This window comes from Pinus tabuliformis, chromosome 2_1 (genome assembly GCF_031772625.1).
Source record: "Pinus tabuliformis cultivar Carrire ecotype Pingquan chromosome 2_1, CPIR1, whole genome shotgun sequence".
In the NCBI taxonomy this organism is placed as follows: domain Eukaryota; kingdom Viridiplantae; phylum Streptophyta; class Pinopsida; order Pinales; family Pinaceae; genus Pinus; species Pinus tabuliformis.
Genome location: NC_142299.1, coordinates 346612060 through 346632622, shown reverse-complemented (window position 1 = coordinate 346632622; position 20563 = coordinate 346612060). Strand labels below are relative to the sequence as shown.

At 36.4% G+C, this 20563-nt stretch overlaps 1 protein-coding gene across 1 annotated transcript in view; it reads left to right on the top strand.

The window, feature by feature from the left end:
• LOC149200278 (DEAD/DEAH box helicase) overlaps positions 1-19272 on the top strand; it is a 418917-nt gene extending 399645 nt beyond the window's left edge. Inside the window, exons 11-14 of the mRNA XM_089402651.1 lie at positions 18082-18126; positions 18318-18488; positions 18640-18825; positions 19105-19272. Of these exons, the coding sequence (XP_089258777.1) occupies positions 18082-18126; positions 18318-18488; positions 18640-18825; positions 19105-19206 (504 nt within the window). The 3' untranslated portion in view covers positions 19207-19272. The remainder of the gene's footprint in view (positions 1-18081; positions 18127-18317; positions 18489-18639; positions 18826-19104) is intronic.
• Positions 19273-20563: the final 1291 nt, after the last annotated feature.

Here is a 20563-nt window from a genome sequence, read left to right as displayed (position 1 = left end):
GAGAAGACAAGGTTGATTTGCAGGATGGATGTGTGTAGTCTAAGATCAAGAGGGAGTTGTCATCCCACCATAATCTTCAAAAGGGTCTAATCAATATGAAAGCCAGACAGTGAAGCAAAAGAAGCTGACTTAAAAATCTGTGGAATAAGCATTTGTCCATTGAAGTTTGTTTGCTAGATTAGCAAAGTCACTAAATATCTTGATCTCAAAAGGAGCCTCTCTCAAAACCTTAAGTGGCATTAAGTATTGCTTAAGGTTTTATGCGTAACATTCTAGAGTGAGAAAACTAAGACTAAAGTTTAATGACTCCCATGCATCTGTCATTTGAAAGAAAACCTCTATCAGAAATCCGAAGTCTTGCTTCATATATCAGAAGATTGTGTCAATGTCCTATGTATGATGTGATGAATTTAATGATCTATGTATAAACTGTTGAGGGTACAAATCTGGTATTGTAAAATGTGAAGCCATCAAATTGTTACCAAGACAAAATCTTGATGGAACGAATTCGTTGGAGATTGTAAGATGTCACATGATTGAAGGAACAAATTTGTTTGACATGTCAAGATCAGGAAGATGAATCCCTCCCTCAAGGTTAAAGATCAAGTCACTTGCAGATCTTTTATTGTCTCATCATATCACCTATTGATTGTCAAATAAGTTGATAACATATGTGCTGACCCCTTGCACATGAAGACCTAGTTCTGTTGCAGGGTTAGTTAATAATGATCAGTTTCACCATTCTAGGGTTTTGGTATTTAGTTTGGAAATTCTAGGGTTTATGAAACCTAGTGTACAAAAACAAAGGTTTGAACAAGAAAATCCCTAGTATGTATAGATTGGATGCTTCCATTGTAAAGAAGAAACTCTAGCCTTTACAAGGAAGGAATAACATGATGATGATGATGATGTAAATGAACCCTAGTGTACAAAAACTGGAAATTCTAGGGTTTATGAACCCTAGTGTACGAAAACAAAGGTTTGAACAAGAAAAACCCTACTATGTGTAGATTGGATGCTTCCACTGAAAAGAAGGAACTCTAGCCTTTACAAGGAAGGAATAACATCATGACGATGATGTAAATGAACCTAGTAAAGTTGTTGATGGATGCAAGAGGACTAAAGATCAAGAGGGAGCTAATATCCTCTCAAAAGATAAGTATTTTATATCTCTCTTTCTTTTTTATTACTACTATTGTTGTTTCTATTAGTCTCTTGTCTTTCTATATCTTGCTTGGTTGTAACTGTTCTTCCATGCCCTCTTGTGAGGAATGCAGGTACTATTGAAAAGTGGGGTAGCTATGGAATGAATTTCCCATAGAAACCCTAAGTCCCCAAGAAAAACCCCTTGATCCCCAAAGAAGATCACAAGGAAAAATTTAATGGGATTAAAATGAAATATTATTATTATTAATTTAATGACAATGTGAGAAAAAATTATTTAGAAAAGTTTTGAATTTGAAATTCCCTCCATAAGTTGGCCTCTACCATCAAGTCAGCTCATCGTAAGGCGTGATGAAACTGATATATATTTGCTCTTCTATTCCTCCATTCAACAATGCTATTAGATGATACTCTGTGGTGATTTCTGAGGCAGAAACAACTCGTAAAGGTGGTTCTTCTTGGTCGAAGTTCTAGGCATCTAAGGATAAATTATCTCTATGGATTAATCAACATTCTTAACCCTAGTATCTGTGACGTGAAGGCTACAAGTTCAACGATCTATATAATTCACATAATTTCCATGACTCGTTGACTTTCTCTATGGCACGTTGGATGCCACCTCAGTGGCTTGAATATTATATTTTGTGACTCGACACATTATAGTGGTTTGATGGAAAGTCATCGTGGCATCACATATATAACATTGCATATGTCTATACGCATTGGTATCACATATGACATTGCGTATGTCTGTATGCATTGGCATCACATGTGTGATATCGCATATGTCTGTACACATTGGCATCACATATGTTGTATTGCATTTATCTGTGGTATGCATCATACACCATGGTATCACATATATCTATACACAGTGTTATCGCATCTCTATATGTGGCATAGTTAGTGTTGCGAAAATCTCGAGTTTTTCTCATAAATTTGTTGATTAAATTGACAATTTTTTCATTTCGAAAAAATTGCAATTTAATTACGAATTTTTCGAAAAATTTGTATTTTTGTAATTTTTCTTTTTTAAATTTTGCCAATTTTTACTAGTTTTATCTTGATTTTTATGATTTTTTCTTTTTCCAAGCCCCACTAATTGATTTTTTCGGAAAAAAAATCATTTTTTTTTTTTGTCGATTGTATCCAATTTTTATGATTTTTTCTTTTTTCCAGACCCTCCCCGATTTAATTCTAATCATAATTATCACAACATTGGGCATAGTATTTCTATCTAGATCATATTTATACTCTATATCATCATCACTATGTGGCTCGATATTACTGTGTCTCTCAAATCACAAAGGCTCACATACTTTATCTGTGGCTCGTTGATTGTTGACTTTGTTGAGAAATCAATGCAAGTAGATTAGGGTTTGATTTCTCTTTCTTGATAATTACTTGTGAGTTATGTTGGCTTCTTTTACTTTTTTATTATCTTATCTCTCATCAAGCAATTACCATATTATGTGTGTATGAAGATCACAAAAACACAAGACACAAGATGCAGGGATTATGCCAGGGCAAAAGGCCCCTCGAGGGGAAAACCCATTAAAAAATCCTCTTCCTTCAATAGTTTGCTTTGAGACTCTTCAACCTAGACATAGACGGTATAGACCAAACCTTCCCTCCACACCAAGTCAGCCCTTCCAGATCTTTGACCCCTTTGTAGTAACACTTCCACCCTAGCAACTTCGACTATGCAACAACTTATGACATCAGGTAGCAACTAGCAACAACAACACTTGGAAGACTTCGATCTCCCAAAATAGGGCATGAAAGAGGGAGAGAGTAGCACCAAAACTTCGATTTCTTCCTTCTCCTTAGCCTTGACCCAACTCACACTCCTTTTGACTTCCTTGACCCACTTCGCACTTTTTCCAGCTTCACTAGAGATATCGAACTTGCTTGAGATGAGATGCTCCAAATGAATTCGATCTCCTTCTATTTATAGGCTCTAGGTGAGGTCGAATTGGTGTCCCTTAGGCCAACTTGATCTCCTTTAGGACAACTTGGTGTGGAGGTTACATAAATCATATTTGACTCAATAATAAACCTTTTTACATGATTCCAAAGCCCAAGAAGGGTCTCTTTAAATGTACAATGACTCTATTGACTCAATATTAATCCTAGGAGTCCACAATGGGGACTTTGACTAATATAATGATGACCCAAGCATGAAATTCATGCTTTAATAAGTCATTGATACAATAATAAAAATATTTTTCTTTATTTTTTTGACAAGTACATTACATAATGACTCAAATACATTTATGAAGACCGAACCTAGTTACATTCTTCAACAAACTATCTACGGTTCATTGATCGTTGACATTATCTGTAGCTAGTCGATATATCTCTGTGGCTTATAGTTGCATTACTTTGTACCTATAGTATGCACTATATAATATATATTACTATGGCATGTATTATATACTTTGTGGCTTGCATGTGGTATAGTTACTTTGACATGATACAAAGATCTATATAACAATCATCTACAGTATAACATTGATCTGGATCTGGTAACAACATTGTCATAACAGAGATGTAGATATGGCAGCGACCTAAAGGGATATTGATATAACAATGACCTATGTATTGTAGTGTATTTCTGATATACAGTGATGTGTATAACAACATACATGACCCAGTATGACAAACCTTATAATAAGTAATTTTTGGCAAACAGAGATATGTGTGTAGTGATGTGCCCCTATTGTACAACGAAAATCTCTATATGGCAGACATGGCTGCGAACTCCTTATGGTAGAAATATTGATATTACAGACTTGGTAGTGACCCTTGGTGTGCGCTCTTTGTTTACGATAGTGATATATGATAGTGATGACAGTGCTCCTATGACAGATGTGACTATGTCTCTATGGCAGAAGTGATATTATGACATGATAGTAGCTCTAACTTGGGTTGGCCCGAGGTGGGCTAATGTAATTAATGTGTTCCATTATGGATGTACTTTGTATCTTAGTTGAACAATTGATGAATATCTAATAGAAGAAGAATTTGGATGGGTTTTCCTCCTTGTGGGGTTTTTCCCTGGCCTCTAACCTAACTCCTGGTGTCTCTATTGTGTATGCCTTTATTCTGTTTTTCCTTATTGTTCCACTGCATTGTTGATCTTTATTGTTCTATCTACATAATTGCTATTGATGATATGAGATGGGGTGAATGTTATATGAAAAATGTAACATGTAAATGATGAAAAGTTTATAAATGCAATTATCTACAACAGAGAACAATCTAGCCCTAAGAAAAAATTAACAGGTACATGATGAATGCTGCCATAATTTTAGCAGCGAATGAAAAGAATGGAAGAATAAATCAAATTTAGTGACAAAAAGACTCATGTTGAGCTATGGACTCAGAGGGAGTAGATTTGATCTATGCCAATAAGAAGTCAGTTGTGACTTCCAAGATGAAGATGGCTAGAAGCACCAAGTGAAGAATTACCTCAGTGATGTTGGAAAATCAAAAAGGCAGTAAAGATTTTCTTGATCTTGATAATTACTTGTGATGTTTCTTATTATTACGATTCTTTATATCTTCTTTCTTTAGTTCATCAAGCAATTACCAAAAGCAACAGTACATAAAACAATGGACACAAGATGTAGGCTTATTATTACGATTCTTTATATCTTCTTTCTTTAGTTCATCAAGCAATTACCAAAAGCAGCAGTACATAAAACAATGGACACAAGATGTAGGCACATGCCAGGGAAAAACCCCCCTCGAGGGGAAAACCCAGTCAAAGTAATTCTTCCTTTCAATAGTATTCTTTGAGACTCTTCACCCTAGACCAAGACCAAACCTTCCCTCCACACCAAGTCAGCCTCCAGAAGATTGACCTCTTCCCAACAACTTCGACTATGCAGCAACTTGCAACAACTAACAGCTTCTGACAGCAGTCCAACTTGGAAGACTTCGATCTCCCAATCCAAAGCACGAAACAGAGAGAGACCACCACCAAAATTTTGATTTTCCTTAACTCCTTAGAGTTACCCAAACACGCATTCAGTTCGGCTTCCCGGCAATAGACTTTCTCAGCTACCCACTTCGCACTTTTTCCTTGCAACAAGTTTTTCGCGTTTCTGCCCAGTAGAGAGAATTCAAACTTGATGAGAAGTGATGCTCCAAATGAATTCGATGTCCTTCCTTTTATAGGCTTCTTGTGGGGTCGAATAGGGTCTTAGGCTGACTTGATCTTCCCTTAGGCTGACATGGTGTGGAGGTTCCATAATTCATATTTGACTCAATACTAAACCTTTTTACATGATTCAAAAGCCCAAGAAGGGTTTCTTTAAATCTACAATAATTCGATAGACTTGGAATAAATCATAGAAGTCCTCAATGGGGGACTTTGACCTAAAACATGGTGACCCAAGCATGAAACCCATGCTTTAATAAGTCACAATAATAATAATAATAATAATAATTCTTTTCTTTATTCTTTTGACAAGTACATTACATAATGACTCAAGTACATTATTGAAGACCGAACATAGTTACATTTTCCAACACTCCCTCTTAACTAGGGAGGTATTCATAATGTACATAGATCTCAAACTATATGAACCATGAAGAACTTTTAGGCACCGCAATGCCATGGACTAGATTCCTGACCAGGGCAATCTATCCAAACAATCACTCAATAGTTTAGGCACCGCAATGCCATAGACTAGATTCCTAACCAAGGTAATCTATGCAAGTGAGACTAAGATGGACTCAAGCTTTCAGCCCCTCTAGGTACCATCAGGCTTACATGCTAACCATCAACCCAAAAATCTAGGTGTGTATCCAAAACAGAGCTCTTTGATCAACACCACCTTTCCAACTTCGCGATACAAACATCAACAGAAAGTGTTAGCCAAACGTCTTCCCAGGAAATGCTTCACTCGCAAAGCCTCAACACCCCTTGATCCAGCAGATCAAGGATAACCAATCTCTCCCAATCAACATCATTGGTTACCAACATGCTTTCCTTCAAGAGATTCACTTGTACAAACACAATCCCAATTAATAATATACTTTCACATGTACATAATCAAATACAAACCTCTGGGGTCTTACAAACAACTTGATGTTGCTTCCCAATTTTCCATGGTAGGGCTATCAACAAAATCTTTGATAGAAGATTCCTCAATCACATATCTTTCCTTCCTACTTTCTCATGCAACAACATATCCTTCGAAATTCATTCTTCAATTAATACCAAGTTATGCCCTCCCTCTCAACCAGGAAGCACCTCTTTATCCAAACTCCCTCTTAATCTTAGGGAGATCTCTTCTATTCATGCTTCCTTCGGGAGATCAGCTTATTCCTTTTCGAATTGGAGAATCTTTCATGGCTTCCCACCATTTCATCAGAGTTATTATCATCCCCATCATGCTTATCACATCAATGAACATCTTCACCAAGTTGAAGATTGTGTACCTGCACAACTAAAATAGAAATTACAACCAAAACTATAGAAGCATGATGTTAGCCATATCAAAATCACGAAAGCATTTCATATATATATCAAATACCCAAACAAGAGACATATACTCTTCAACATTTTGCTAGGGACTTTGTTATATACCCTAGATAGACTACTTCATAACGCTAGTCATTCCATCTAAGGTTTCAATGTTACTTCCAAAGGTATGACATACCTTACTACAACATATACCAAACCCTAGAAACAATTCAAATTATAGATCTACAAAGAATCTAACATCCTTTCAAAATACATATGTTAGACTTCTCGCTAGGGATTCATACAAATCCTAGATTTCATGCAAAAGTAATCAAAGTCAATCACAACTGAGTCATTAACCTGACCAGCTTCCACTATGGTTAGTTCCAAACCTCTACATTTTTCAATCAACCATCAATCAGTCACTAACATGACCAACTATTACTAGGGTTAGTTGCAAACCCTAGATTGTAGCAATCATCAATCTCAACCAACAAATCTCTCACACATCTCAAGTTATCATATAGTTAACATTCATTAGAGGTTTCTACTTCAACTAAGGTTCAACTCCAAACCCCTAGAATTGATAGATTTACCAAACTTTATACAAATCTCAAATCATCATATTCCAGATATTTTACTTTGACTAAGGTTTAATTCCAAAACCTTAGTATTCCATTTTCACAATCTCAATAATCATTTCATGCATAGACCTCAAATTGTTACTTTTCACACTAGACGATGTCACGACTAGGATTTAATTGCAAAGCCCTAGATTTTCATTTCCAACAATTACTAGACAATTTTACTTCACTAGGATTTAGCTACAATACCCTAGATTTCCATATGTCATCATCCTAGAATTTCAGACAAGGACTTCATTAAATCCTAAGACTCATGAGCATCAATGACTAAGTCAGCACACATATCTAAGATTCATAACCATACATGAGCATATCATGTGTCCAATAACATAAATACATTTGACCTAGACCAAGCTAGGGATTCAACCAAGAGGTCACATCTATACATGCCTAGATTTCATCATCATGCAAATATATTTCAAATCATGTGTTAGTCAAACCCAACTTCACAAATATCAATAAGAGTTAAACACACAATCATCTTGATTACACTAGGGTCTAATCAAACAAATACTCACATACCAAGTAAATCAATTCTAAGACATTATAAGGGTCATGCTCACATATTCCACCAAACCCTAATAAGCTAGGGTTCCAATGTAGAACACACATTCTACCAAACCCTAATGAGCTAGGGTTCCAATGTGGAACACACATTCCACCAAACCCTAATGTGCTAGGGTTCCAATGTAGAACACAACAAACCCTATATTACCAAAAATTCAAGGTTTCGAGATTTTAGACCTTATCACTCAACCCTAACAAGTTAGGATTTCCTGATCATACCAAAATCCCAAACATGACATCATCAATAAAAACTTCAACTAGCATTTCACAATATCCCTAATCAACTTTAGGATTTCAGACATTCACAATAGCATACCCTTTGGTTAGGGTTTCCAGAACCTGTCTAGGGTTCTACATAGTCTATCAAGTATATGAGTGGGGTGGGTAGATTTATCAAGAGATGAATCACCCAAACAAGAATCACTAAGATTCAATACAACTAGTCATAACAAAGTTAGTAATAGATCATCAAATGAGTAATCCTTTCAATCAATGTATTCAAAGCATACTTTTGTTTCTTGACTAACCCTGTCTTGAGAGATACTCCTTTCAGATGTTTTGAAATGCCCTAATTTTACAATAATGAGTTGACCTAATTTTTACAATTAACCAGAATTTTAATCGAAACCAAAAATTTAAATGCAAATACTTACTTGGATATTTTGTTTGGAAAATTTTGCTGTTGTTACTCCTAATCTGCTTCTGTTACCAAATTGACCGAATCCACCCTGCCTATTTGGGATCAATCTCTTCGGTTCCCAGACCCAGAGGACTTTGAAATCAAAGTCGTCTAGCCTCGTGCCCAAAACTCCAAGAACAAAGGCTCAATTGCTCAATTTTACAAATTTCTTTGGCCTCGGGCTTATTCCTCAAATTTCACAGCGTTCCTTTTTCCCCTTTTCTGAAATGTCTTTCCCATCTTATATAGAATCATGTTCTATCTCCAAATGGTGACCCCTTGTTCGAGGTTCCTCCAGTGAAGATATAAGGTGATAAGCTTTAGCTGAAGTCTGAGTAGGCATCTGCCACCTACGTTAACGGTTGACAACAAACTCCTTTTAATAAAACATTCATATCTTATTGTATTCCTTGTTTACATTATAACTCCTGTCCTTGTGACTTTATATTATGCTCCCTTTTGATTGCATAATATATATATTATGGATTCTTTTAAGTTTGTATAGTTTGTAGATTATATATTCTCCTTTTAGTTTATATATATATATATATATATATATATATATATATATATATATATATATATATATATATATATATATATTATAATTCCTTTGTATATTATGTATTGTATTTCCCTTGCTATTTGTATAATATGTATTACATTTAATTTATTTTTGCACCATATATATTATATTCCCTTTTATTTTGTGCAATACATTGTCTTTCCCCTTTATTTTGTATAGTTATATATATTATGATGGTGGTACATACATTAAGTACCTCACTCAATATATTTAATATTTATGTGAGTTAGGTATTCACTTAGAACTTTCAATAATTAATTCGCTTATCTTTTTCTTGACAATTTTCATAATAAGTTAATATGTATACTAGCGCAATGCATGCGATGCATGCATATGTAGTTATCATATGCACGCTAATATTCTTATGCTGCTTATAATTTGAGATGGCCATTACATGTTTTCCCTAGTCAAGACAATAGAGGGAGAAAGGTGATTATTATTTAATATAATCAAAACTAAATGAGGACATGAACCTAAAACTGAAAAGACTTGAGATACTTATCTTTGGGAGTTGTTGGGAGCTTCCTCCAACTGTTGAGACCTGCTGCAAACGCACCCCACGAGGATGGAAATCCTTATAGAGCAGTGATCTTTGTCCAAAACAATCTCATAAATGGCCAAAAGATCATCCATGAGTCTAACTATCTTCACAAAGAAGGTTGCCACAATATCTTCTTTAGTCATTTTCGTATTCCTCAGCTCATTCTTCAAACTTGCTACTTGACCAATGTTCTTAATAGTTAACAACTTCGACAAGGCTTCATACATCTCCTGAGCATGATCGATATTAGCTATGAATGGGACAAGATTATCTTTTATCCCTTCTACCATCAAAGTCATAGCCAACAATTTTAAATCCCTGAATTTCGCTTTGTCGGCATTATTGACTTCTTCAATAGGCTTCTTTACAATTCCTTTTACCCAATCCAGCACCTCGTTTTTCTCGAGGATTAAGTCAATCCTCTTTTTCTAGGATCTGAAGTTAGATGCTCCTTCAAGCTTGTTCTCACCCTTGATTGACTTAGACATCTTCCTTGAGTATAATAGATTCCTTCCCTGAGATAGTGCCTATGAATGGATCTGTCTTTTTCTTCTTTCTTCACCAAAGCTCTAATCCCATGTTGGAAAATCAGAAAGGCAGCAAAGATTTTCTTGATCTTGATAATTACTTGTGACGTTTCTTATTATTACGATTCTTTATATCTTCTTTCTTTAGTTCATCAAGCAATTACCAAAAGCAACAATACATAAAAAAATGGACACAAGATGTAGGCACATGCCAGGGCAAAACCCCCCTTGAGCGGAAAATCCAGTCAAAGTAGTTCTTCCTTATAATAGTATTCTTTAAGACTCCTCACCCTATACCAAGACCAGACCTTCTCTCCACACCAAGTCAGCTTCTAGAAGATTGACCTCTTCCCAACATCTTCAACTGAGAAACAACTAACAACTTTCAGCAACAGTCCAACTTAGAAGACTTCGATCTCCCAATCCAGAGCACGAAACAGAGAGAGATCACCACCAAAATTTACATTTTACTTGACTCCTTAGACTCACTCAAACTCGCATTCACTTCGGCTTCCCGGCAACAGACTTTCTCAACTACCCACTTCGCACTTCTGCCCAGCGACAAGATTTTCGTACTTCTGCCTAGTAGAGAGAATTCGAACTTGATGAGAAATGATGCACCAAATGAATTCGATGTCCTTCCTTTTATAGGCTTATTGTGGGGTCAAATAGGTTCTTAGGCCGACTTGATCTTCCCTTAGGCTGACATGGTGTGGAGGTTCCATAATTCATATTGATTCAATACTAAACCTTTTTACATGATTCAAAAGCCCAAGAAGGGTCTCTTTAAATGTACAATAATTCTATAGACTCAGAAAAAAATCTATAAGTCCTCAATGGGGACTTTGACCTAAAACATGGTGACCCAAGCATGAAACCCATGTTTTAATAAGTCACAATAATAATAATAATTCTTTTTTTATTCTTTTGACGAGTACATTACATAGTGACTCAAGTATATTATTGAAGACCGAACATAGTTACATTTTCCAACAAGTAAGAGGGAGAAAAATATCAAGACAGACACCTTGTGCATGGTACTCTCAAATTGATGGTTATTTGGTTCTACAAAGAGAAATGCTAATCCATTGTTGAAGATGAGTTTGCGATTTTTATTTTTGACTAGGGGGTTGATGACCTCTCTGTCCTGTAAGAGGGAATTGATTGAAGGATCTTGGTCTAATGCATGACTACTTAAGATTAGAAGCATGACAAAATATTGATGAAATCTTTGTTGAGATCCTTCAAGAGTTTGGCATTGTGGACTGAGTCCACGGACACTCCCATGATTACAAATTTGAAGAAGTTGCGAAACTTTGATTTACTTGGTACTGTTAACTAATTGGCTCGTTGAACTATCTGTTGCATAGGTATGCATATTCTGATTGGGTTGGATGTTTTGAAGAGCACTTATGGATGTTGTCTTAGCCTGGATATGATGGATGAGTATTGCGCAGACCTCTGTTGCACTTAGCACGATTGGAGCTAAGTATGTAGTTGATTATTCAGCCTGTGGTGAAGCAGCTTGGCTTTGAAAACTGTTAGTTGGTTTGTTTGTTTGATTAGGTGTTGAAATTGTTGAAGTTTCTAAGTTTACTTAGTTTTAGAAACCCTTCATGCACTTTTTCTGATTTATTTCTACCTGCTTGTTATTTTTCTTTAACAAGTTATTTACAAAGTAAATACTGAAGATAAACACCAGTGCATGCTCAACATATTACAGATCAACAACTAAAAGAAACAAGAACAAACACACCACATGACACCATTATTTTTGGACCAATGTCCCCGGAAAAACCCAATGTGGGAAAACCAGTGCACCTATCTTAGGGTTTTCATATTAAGCAATATCAGAGTACAATCTAGGTGCCGAAACTGGCCTACCCAACAGAGAATTTCCATAGTAGCTATACCTCACAGTTTGAGAGAAATCTCCTAGCTGAAACCTCGGAAAATCCTTTCAGTAGCTCCTTAGCACAAAATTGCTCTGCAACCCCAACGTTTGCCCAATCTGGATTGCGTTAGCTCCTCTCTGTCTCACGCTAGCCCTGCGTCAGCCTTTCTTGGCTCGCGTCAGCCCCGGGAGGCTCTGCGTAAGCTTCCTTGGCCTCTGCGTCAGACACGCTGGCCTCTTTGGTGCTCTGTGCAGCACTTGGCTGCCTCTGCGTGGCCTTGCGTGAGCCCTTGCTAGCTCTACGTCACTCTCCTTGGCTGTTGCGCTGCTCTCCCAACACAATCTTTGCCTTCTCTGTTTCTCTGTACTCAATGCCCCTCAGCTGCTCTCTCGATCACTGATTCTATCTCTCTTAGCAAACACCGCTCTAGAGAATAGAATGAGTGATCACTCTAGTGTATTCTCCAAGTGACCCTCAAGCCTACTCTTATACTTTTCCTGTTGACATATCAATGGCCAAGATTAAGTCCCTAATCAACGGCAAAGATTAGTTCTGGCTTGATCCATGTCTTTTGGACCATTCTAACACAGATTCATATTAATACACATTAATATTTTATTTTCCTTAAGTTTAGACTAAGGGACTCCATTAAAAATATTAATTATTTTAATATCTCCTGATCTGTTTACAATCTACCCAAACCCTTTCTAGGTATTGGAGATCTCATGTGCCCCAAACTCTCCACCAAATTTTGTGGCTATAACACATCCGATGCTACCACAAATCAACATAAATTGACCATGATATATTATAACAATCAAAGTTGTGTAAAGTTTTATGAGAATTTTCCCTTTCATGTTCGGTCGAAGCACATTGAGATCAAGTATCCAGGATGTTGTCCAAAGAAGAGTTGTGAGGCTTAAATACATTTCTATTGATGAGCATTGATGTTTTTCACAAAGCCACTACCCCGGATGAAGTTTGTTTCTAAAAGAAGCTTGGAATGGTTGAGAATCCCTCTTGGAGAGGGAACATTGATTGATAGCATCATGAGAATCTTCCTTAGGCTGTCGCTGAGAGGCTGTAGATTATGGTTGGGAAGATTATCACTCCCTTAGCCAATGAGTGTGGCTAGTGAGATTGGTTCTAAGGCATGAAGTGATCCCTTAGGTCATGATCCTCGAGAGATCAATAGGCTTGGTCAGGGGCACTGATTTTGAGTACTCTCCCTTGGGTCATTGCATTTGATTGAGTGACCATATGGTCGGGGAGATTGACCCTTGACATTGAGATCAGGATTCCTTCCTCCTTAAGTCAATGTCTTTGACTATGAGATCAAATGGACTTGGTCGAGAAGATTGATTTTGTGTACTCTCTTGCATCATTCTGCTTGACTGAGAAACCATTTCATATGGTTGGAGAGTTTGGCCTCATTGATTGATCCCATGGTCAGTTGGGCACTGACTTTGATGCCATTGGGTTTTGGCTTATGGGATGAGTTTGATGCTATGTATCTTTCCTTATGATGAGACTTGTACATTTGATCTCTCCCTTGGGTTGTTATTGAGAGACCAATGGATTGGTCAAGGAGATTGATCTTGAGAGAGAATGAAAAGTACATCCTTGGCTAAGAGGGAGGGTTGAAAAATGGTAGCTTCGGTTAGTATTTTCATTAGAAAAATTGAAAGAGAAAATATGATTTTATAATTATTGGATTATTACCCGACAAGTGCTCAAGTCAGCCCCTCCAAGATCAAGTCAGTCTGCCCAAGAGATGCACCTATTCACATGGATGAACAACTATAAATAGAGCATATTAGTTCTCCTCCAAAACATACTTTGAATCTCTCATTAAGCTCTACATAACATTTTAGATCTTAGACATATATCTTTTGTGGTTAAATGTGAATCTGTGGTATATATCTTTAGTGGAAACTTGCAAGCCTGAGGCACTTACTCTTTGTGGAAACTTGTAGACCTGAGGCACTTTCTCTCTGTGGAAACTTGCGAGCCTGAGGCACTTTGTCACTGTGGAAGGAGTTTGAAGTCTAAGGCCATAATATTTGTGGAACTATGCGAAGATTTGAGGCACCTCACTCCGGGGAACCATACAAAGTTTTAGGCGCATGTTTTGAGATACAATGTGAAGCCTTGTGGCACAATCTGAGGTCTATTGTTGGACAATCTTGTGGATAGACTAATGGCATATTATGGACAAACTTGTGAACTCTTTTGTGGACAGTCCTATGAACAATTTTGTAGACAGACCTATTGCATCCTATGGACAGATTTGTGTTGAGGATCAATGCTTTGTTAGAGGGCTGGTTTGGCACTTGTGGGAGGTCATCTTGTTGGTCAGTATTTGTCTATGTGATCTTATCAAAGGTATGCTATTTTGACTGATGTACAAATGATGAATTGAACTCTCTCTCATAAGGAAAGATTTCTAGGTTTTCCCCCTTGTGGGGTTTTTCCCTAGTCATTGACCTAAATTTTTGGTGTCTCTTGTCTTATTGTTGTACTGTGATCTCTATTGCTCTACTGAAGTTGATAATTGAAAATTTTCATGTGTAACTGCTTAATGATTATTATGCTCTAAAGAAGTCAAATTGTATCATTGGAAGTAGTTATCAGTTTGAAAAATTGTTCTAGTCTTGTTTGCTCTAGAAAATTAATTAGAGAAAGGAAGTGAAGCATGGAGATAGAGTGCGCATGAGTATTGACATCAATGACAAAGGGGAAGATTGTTGGAAGAAAGTTTTCATTGATGTCAAAAGGTGAGTGGGACATAAGTAGCACCTGAAGTATATTCAGATTTTGGTGGACAATATCAAGACAAACACAAGAATGTATTATACCATCTTGTAGTGTTCACCAAGACCTTTCGAACGAGGTATGGCTCGCCCTCTAACTTCTCTCGGTTGAGGAGAAATGATTTTTTCAAGATGAAGATTGAATTTTTGGACCTAGTCAAGTTGGCCCTCCCACATATCAAGTCGGCCCTGTTGGGGTCAATGAGGCCTATAAGTAGGCTGTCCCCTCTCCCATTCTGCCCAGTATTTCAGTCAAGTAAGACAGAGCAAATTCAGACCTGCAAAGGTTTTATATATCATAAACCAAGGAATTAAGAAAATTGAAGGGAACTTTTGAAAGCTTGTTTTCTTGTTCTGGTTAGGGTTTTCTGAGAGTTTTTTTGGATAAATTTTGGAGCATTTTTCTGGAGCAAACATTGGAAGAAACTCAGGTACTCTAGGCAAAATCTCGGCCCTGCAACGAACCATAGACAGCTTGATTGCGGCCTTGTAACAGACCTCTGAGGCAGCCTGACTTCAGCCCTGTAACAGACCTCTGAGGCAGCCTAAATTCAACCCTGTGACAGACTTCTGAGGCAGCCAACTTTTCGGCCCTGTGACACCTCTATATTCGGCTTGTCTTAGAGGTAACTTGAAGCTATCTGATACTGTTTTGGTGCAGAATTTTGCAGGAGTTTTGGAGCAGACTTGAAGGCTGATTTGAGCAGGGTTGGAAGTAGATTTGAAGTGTCACGGACCCATTAACTGTGCATGAGCATTGACAGGTTTTGAAGACTGGATTAATTACAGATTTGATGAGATTTTAAAGGCAGACTTAGAGTGGATTGGAAGGCAGTTTTGGACAATTTTGTTGAAGCTTGTGTTCCAGGGGGTTGTAGCCTCCTTCCTGTTGGTGCAGGAAAACCCAAGGGAGTTGGTGCTCCTTGTCAGTTGCAGCTGACAAAATCCTAGGGGGTTGTAGCCTCCTTTGAGTTGGAGCTCATAAATTTTGGAGATTGTTATCTCCGCATGTATATGTAATAAATTATGAGTTTATCAATTTAATCTCATTACTGAGTTTTCATGTGAATTTGATGTACTCTTGTTAATGATCTCTTGCATGCTGGTTTATTGATTTAAAAAGGTTTTAAAGGAGCTCAATACTGATTCAACCCCCTTCTCAGTATTGCTGAAATTTCCAACAAATCCAACTAGCCTCACTTGAATACGATAATTCGAAAACCATTAACTAATAAAGCAAAGATAGTTTCATTCTTTTTGCATAATCATCATGAGGAACAAGTGGCTCTGGTTAGATACCATATATAACAAACTAGTAAATCTAACATGCATAATTTGAACACAACAATTTGCAAAACATTAACTGATAAAAATAGAGATTCATTCTTATTGCATAATCAACACAAGGAAAGAGTGGTGAGAGTATTATCCGAAAGTGCCAGATCAACTCACAAATTAGGTGAATGCAGAACCACTGTGCTCCAATATTTGATCCAGCTGACTGCAACTAAGTGTGGGGAATGACTCTTCTCATCCATTCCCTCAGTCAACACAACTGAGAGCCTACCGAGCTCTTAATCAGTTACCTATGCCAACTTTTAATCCTTACTTCCCAACATTTCCCTAGCAAAGAGATACCTCTCTCCCTTCTCCACATTCATTAGATAGAATTATTTATGTCCATCCATGCAAAAAGCTCCAATCATAGGTTCCACTTGTCATCATACAACTTTTTAACCTTTTCTTGATTTAAGTTTTCCATTAATTCCATTTAGTAATTATCTTCTTTTTTTACTATATTCCTTTATTAATAAATCAGTTTCTTTATTTAGTTATTATCCTCACATTATTATTTATTATTATCTTTTACTTTATTTATTGATACCTGTTATTATTTTAAGACTATTTATTTATTTTATTTATGTAGTATCTATTACTTATTATTAATTCAATTAACTAATAAAGGCATTATGCCAGTAACCAAACCAGGCTTGAGAGCCTCATATTTTCACTCAACCCTATGGGAATGCTACTCCAAACCTTGCAAGCTTCCACCTTGCAAGAAGAGTTCAAAATGATGCATATGAAAATCAAATGCCCAACTGCGTTTTTCCCCTTGTTCTTAAATCTGTTCAAAATCTTAGCCTCACCTCTTTTTATTAAGCCTTGTGTTACACACTTAAGTTGCATATTTAGGAGTATAGACCCTCCCCAACTCGTAACAATGCATTAGGCACATCGTTACAGCTTAGGATTCCTAAGGTATGGAATTCCAATTCAAAGAGAATTGTCATTTTTACAATGCTCCTGCCCAGAGGAACCATCATAACTTGGCTACACTCTTGGAGTCACATAAAAGTTGATTCATTATAATGTCCAATGGGCCACTATATGACCAACTTAGGTCACCTGAAGCTCCACTTATTTTCCCTTAAATGTAGGATTTTCTCTTTGAGAGGAAATTTTAAGCATTTTAAGGATCATAGCTCCATCTCCCAGACTACAATTATACAAATAACAACTTGTCCAAAAGAGCACTAGGGCAAACACATAGACAAGTCCTTCACACCACCTATCCTACTAAAATTTAGGAACCCTCCAAAAAAAAATAGGAAGATGATCCATTCATTCCCTAAAATGTAATAAAGCATCAGTGAAACCATGCAAACATAAACTACCCACTGAATATGAACTGCTCGCCACACCTGGTTCTCATTCAAAATGGCAAGTGGGCTGCACAATACAGAGTGCTCCAAAAAGGGGCCATTACAGACAATATTCTCAATAAGTTACTAATTTGTAACTTCATAGGTCAAATATTTAAGGGGCATGAAGAACAGAAGAAAAAGGAAAAACATTACTACAAAGAAAAAGTAAAGTGTGTTTGCAATTCTTATTTCGTTGTTTCCATGTTACTTGCATGGACAGCCAAATTCCGAAGGCTCTGTTCATTTATATTTGCAATAGATTGGGAAGGGATAACACTGAATTTCTGCCAAGAGTTTGCATAAAAATTAGAGGTGATAAGCCTCTTAAGATTTAACGTAAGTCTGTTTTATTTGGATCTTATCTACTATTTCATGGAACTTGACAATATGTTATATGAGCTCCAATTCCATGGTTGTGTATATTGTTATAGTCAAAATGGCTAGAGCTAAACCAGATGCATTGTGGATTGCTTTCCAGGTTGGACAACATCGATTGATGCCTGTACCATATGAAGATGTTGAGGTAAGAATGAAACTTGATATGGCTTGGTTAGAGAGACATATCAACGTGGCAATTTGAAACTATTTTCTTTTGTCAATATCATTAGGTTGGAATCACACTATGAATGTTAAACCCAGACAAGTTGTGGGATAGAGGTGGCTTGCAAAGGTTGGTACTTATGTCTGCTCTGTTGCTTTGTCTTTCTGTGGCAGCTTGATGTAGATGTAACCACTCGTTTGCCTTACAAATATATGGATGAGCTGGGAGATCCAGCAAGAATAATTGAAGAAGCTGAGGCAGCTGCTCGGAAGGATTTACGGAGTCTTGTACAGTTCACAGAAAAGCTGCGTTTTCAATATGGAAAAGAACCACCATCTATGGAGGTATACTATTGGTTGACTGGTCACCATTCACATGTGCAAAATTAATTTAGCCAGGAGGAGGGAAAAGTTGAGGCATACTACAGAAATGGATAAAATGTACCACATTTGGAGATCTTTTTCTAATTGTTCCTTTAATGTGATTGCATGCCAGCTACTATTGAAAAAGATTTATGTGAAACGAATAGCGGCAGATCTTGGGATTAGTCAAATTCTGAAGGCTGGAAAATCGATTGCAATGAGAACACAAATGACAAAAGAAGCATTCAAATTGTTTGTAGAAGCCATGTCACCCGATTCTTTCTGTTCTTCTCTAACATTTGAAGACAACTATATTAAGGTTTGTTGGTATCCATTCACGATGCATTCCAAAACTATTTGAATTTAAACCATCTTATGTTGTTGCGTTATACTGGTTATATATACCACCATTACCTTACTGCGCATGGTGAAAAGTTGTGATATAATTTATAAAAACTTTCAGAAGCATACTAAATCACATGTTTATTAGTTGAAATAACATTTATAAATGGCTTTATCAGGGCATATTTTATGGTTTCTTAAATCCCAAATCGTAACTTCTGAGTTTGAGAGACTTATTAACATTTTCGGAATGCAGGCACAACTACTTTTGGATCTACCAAATGAGCGGCTGCTACACTGGCTATTTGACTGCTTGGTAGATATGCACAATTGTTTACCAGCATTTGTAAAATATTGAATACGATCTCACGGTGACCATATTTGTATGCACATTTTGTCCACATAAATCATTTTCTTTCAAATTCATTCTTGTGGATGTCTTTTCTTACACCTACCATGAGTTGTTCTTCTAGGCAGTTTATGTCTATTTCATTGTTGCGGATGCCTTTTCTTAAGATAAACCATGCTTGTTTTTGTCTATGGTTAGTTCTCTCATAAAAAACTATATTTAAATTTAAATATAAATAGGAATGCCCACCAGTGGCCAAAGTCCATCAAAAAGCAGAAGTAATGTTATTTCAAATTACTTGTGTTAATTTACTGGAAAGATTGAAATTAGTGATTTTCTCAATGTCGTTTACTATTCCTCAATGGAATGACATTGTTTATACCGTGTACACAGGATTCATTCCTGTTAATTTTTTGCGCTTCTAAAATTTTCTGTGCTAGAAGTTGTGGAGTTATGCATAGCTGAATCCTGATGGAAAAAGGAAAGCATGATATCAAAACAGTGTGTCAGCTAGACCATTTAGCAAAAGCCTGAATCCTGAATGAAGAAGGAGAAGCTTGATATCAAAACAGTAGTTAGCTAGAGTCTAGGCTATTTAGCTAGCTAAAACTTTCAGCTTTACATAACTCCACAATCTGTAATACGGTAAATTCACAGAAAATTCTAAAAGTGCAAAAATAATTAATATGGATGAAGCCTTCACACACAGTATAAATCATAGTAGCAAGATTCAGTTATACTGGCTTTTTCTTTATGGAATTTCAATCCAGTCTAGTAATAACATCGCATGGTCAAATGCATTTTAGGTCTTTGATAAGGTGCATGTCTTTGATGCATGGACAGGCTTCCTTGTGTAATAAATATGGACTGTCAAACATCAATTTGGTGTCTGGCCAGGCTGTGACCTGAAAATAATAATATTATTATTATATAAAATTCTTTTTAAATCCTAAAAAATCTTATAAATATAAAATTAATTGTAAGATTTTCAGAAAATAAATTATTATATTATATTTAATGCACATCATTATTGAAATTGAAATTCTCCTAAATTTTGGTAAAATGCACATTTTTATGTTTATGAAATGTATACTTCCTTATTGGAACACCATAACTTTGCTACCATGGTATAAAGTTTTCAATGCAATCCTTTGTGGAATAATTAATTACAAGATTTCCAGTAAATTTGAACCAATAAGTGACTACTACGATGGCATAAATAATATAATCGAGTCCTTTGTGAAATAACTGATTGCAAGATTGCCCTACCATGGTATATAAGTGACTACTACGACGGTACAAATAATATAATCGAGTCCTTCGTGAAATAACTAATTGCAAGATTGCCCTACCATGGTATATAAAC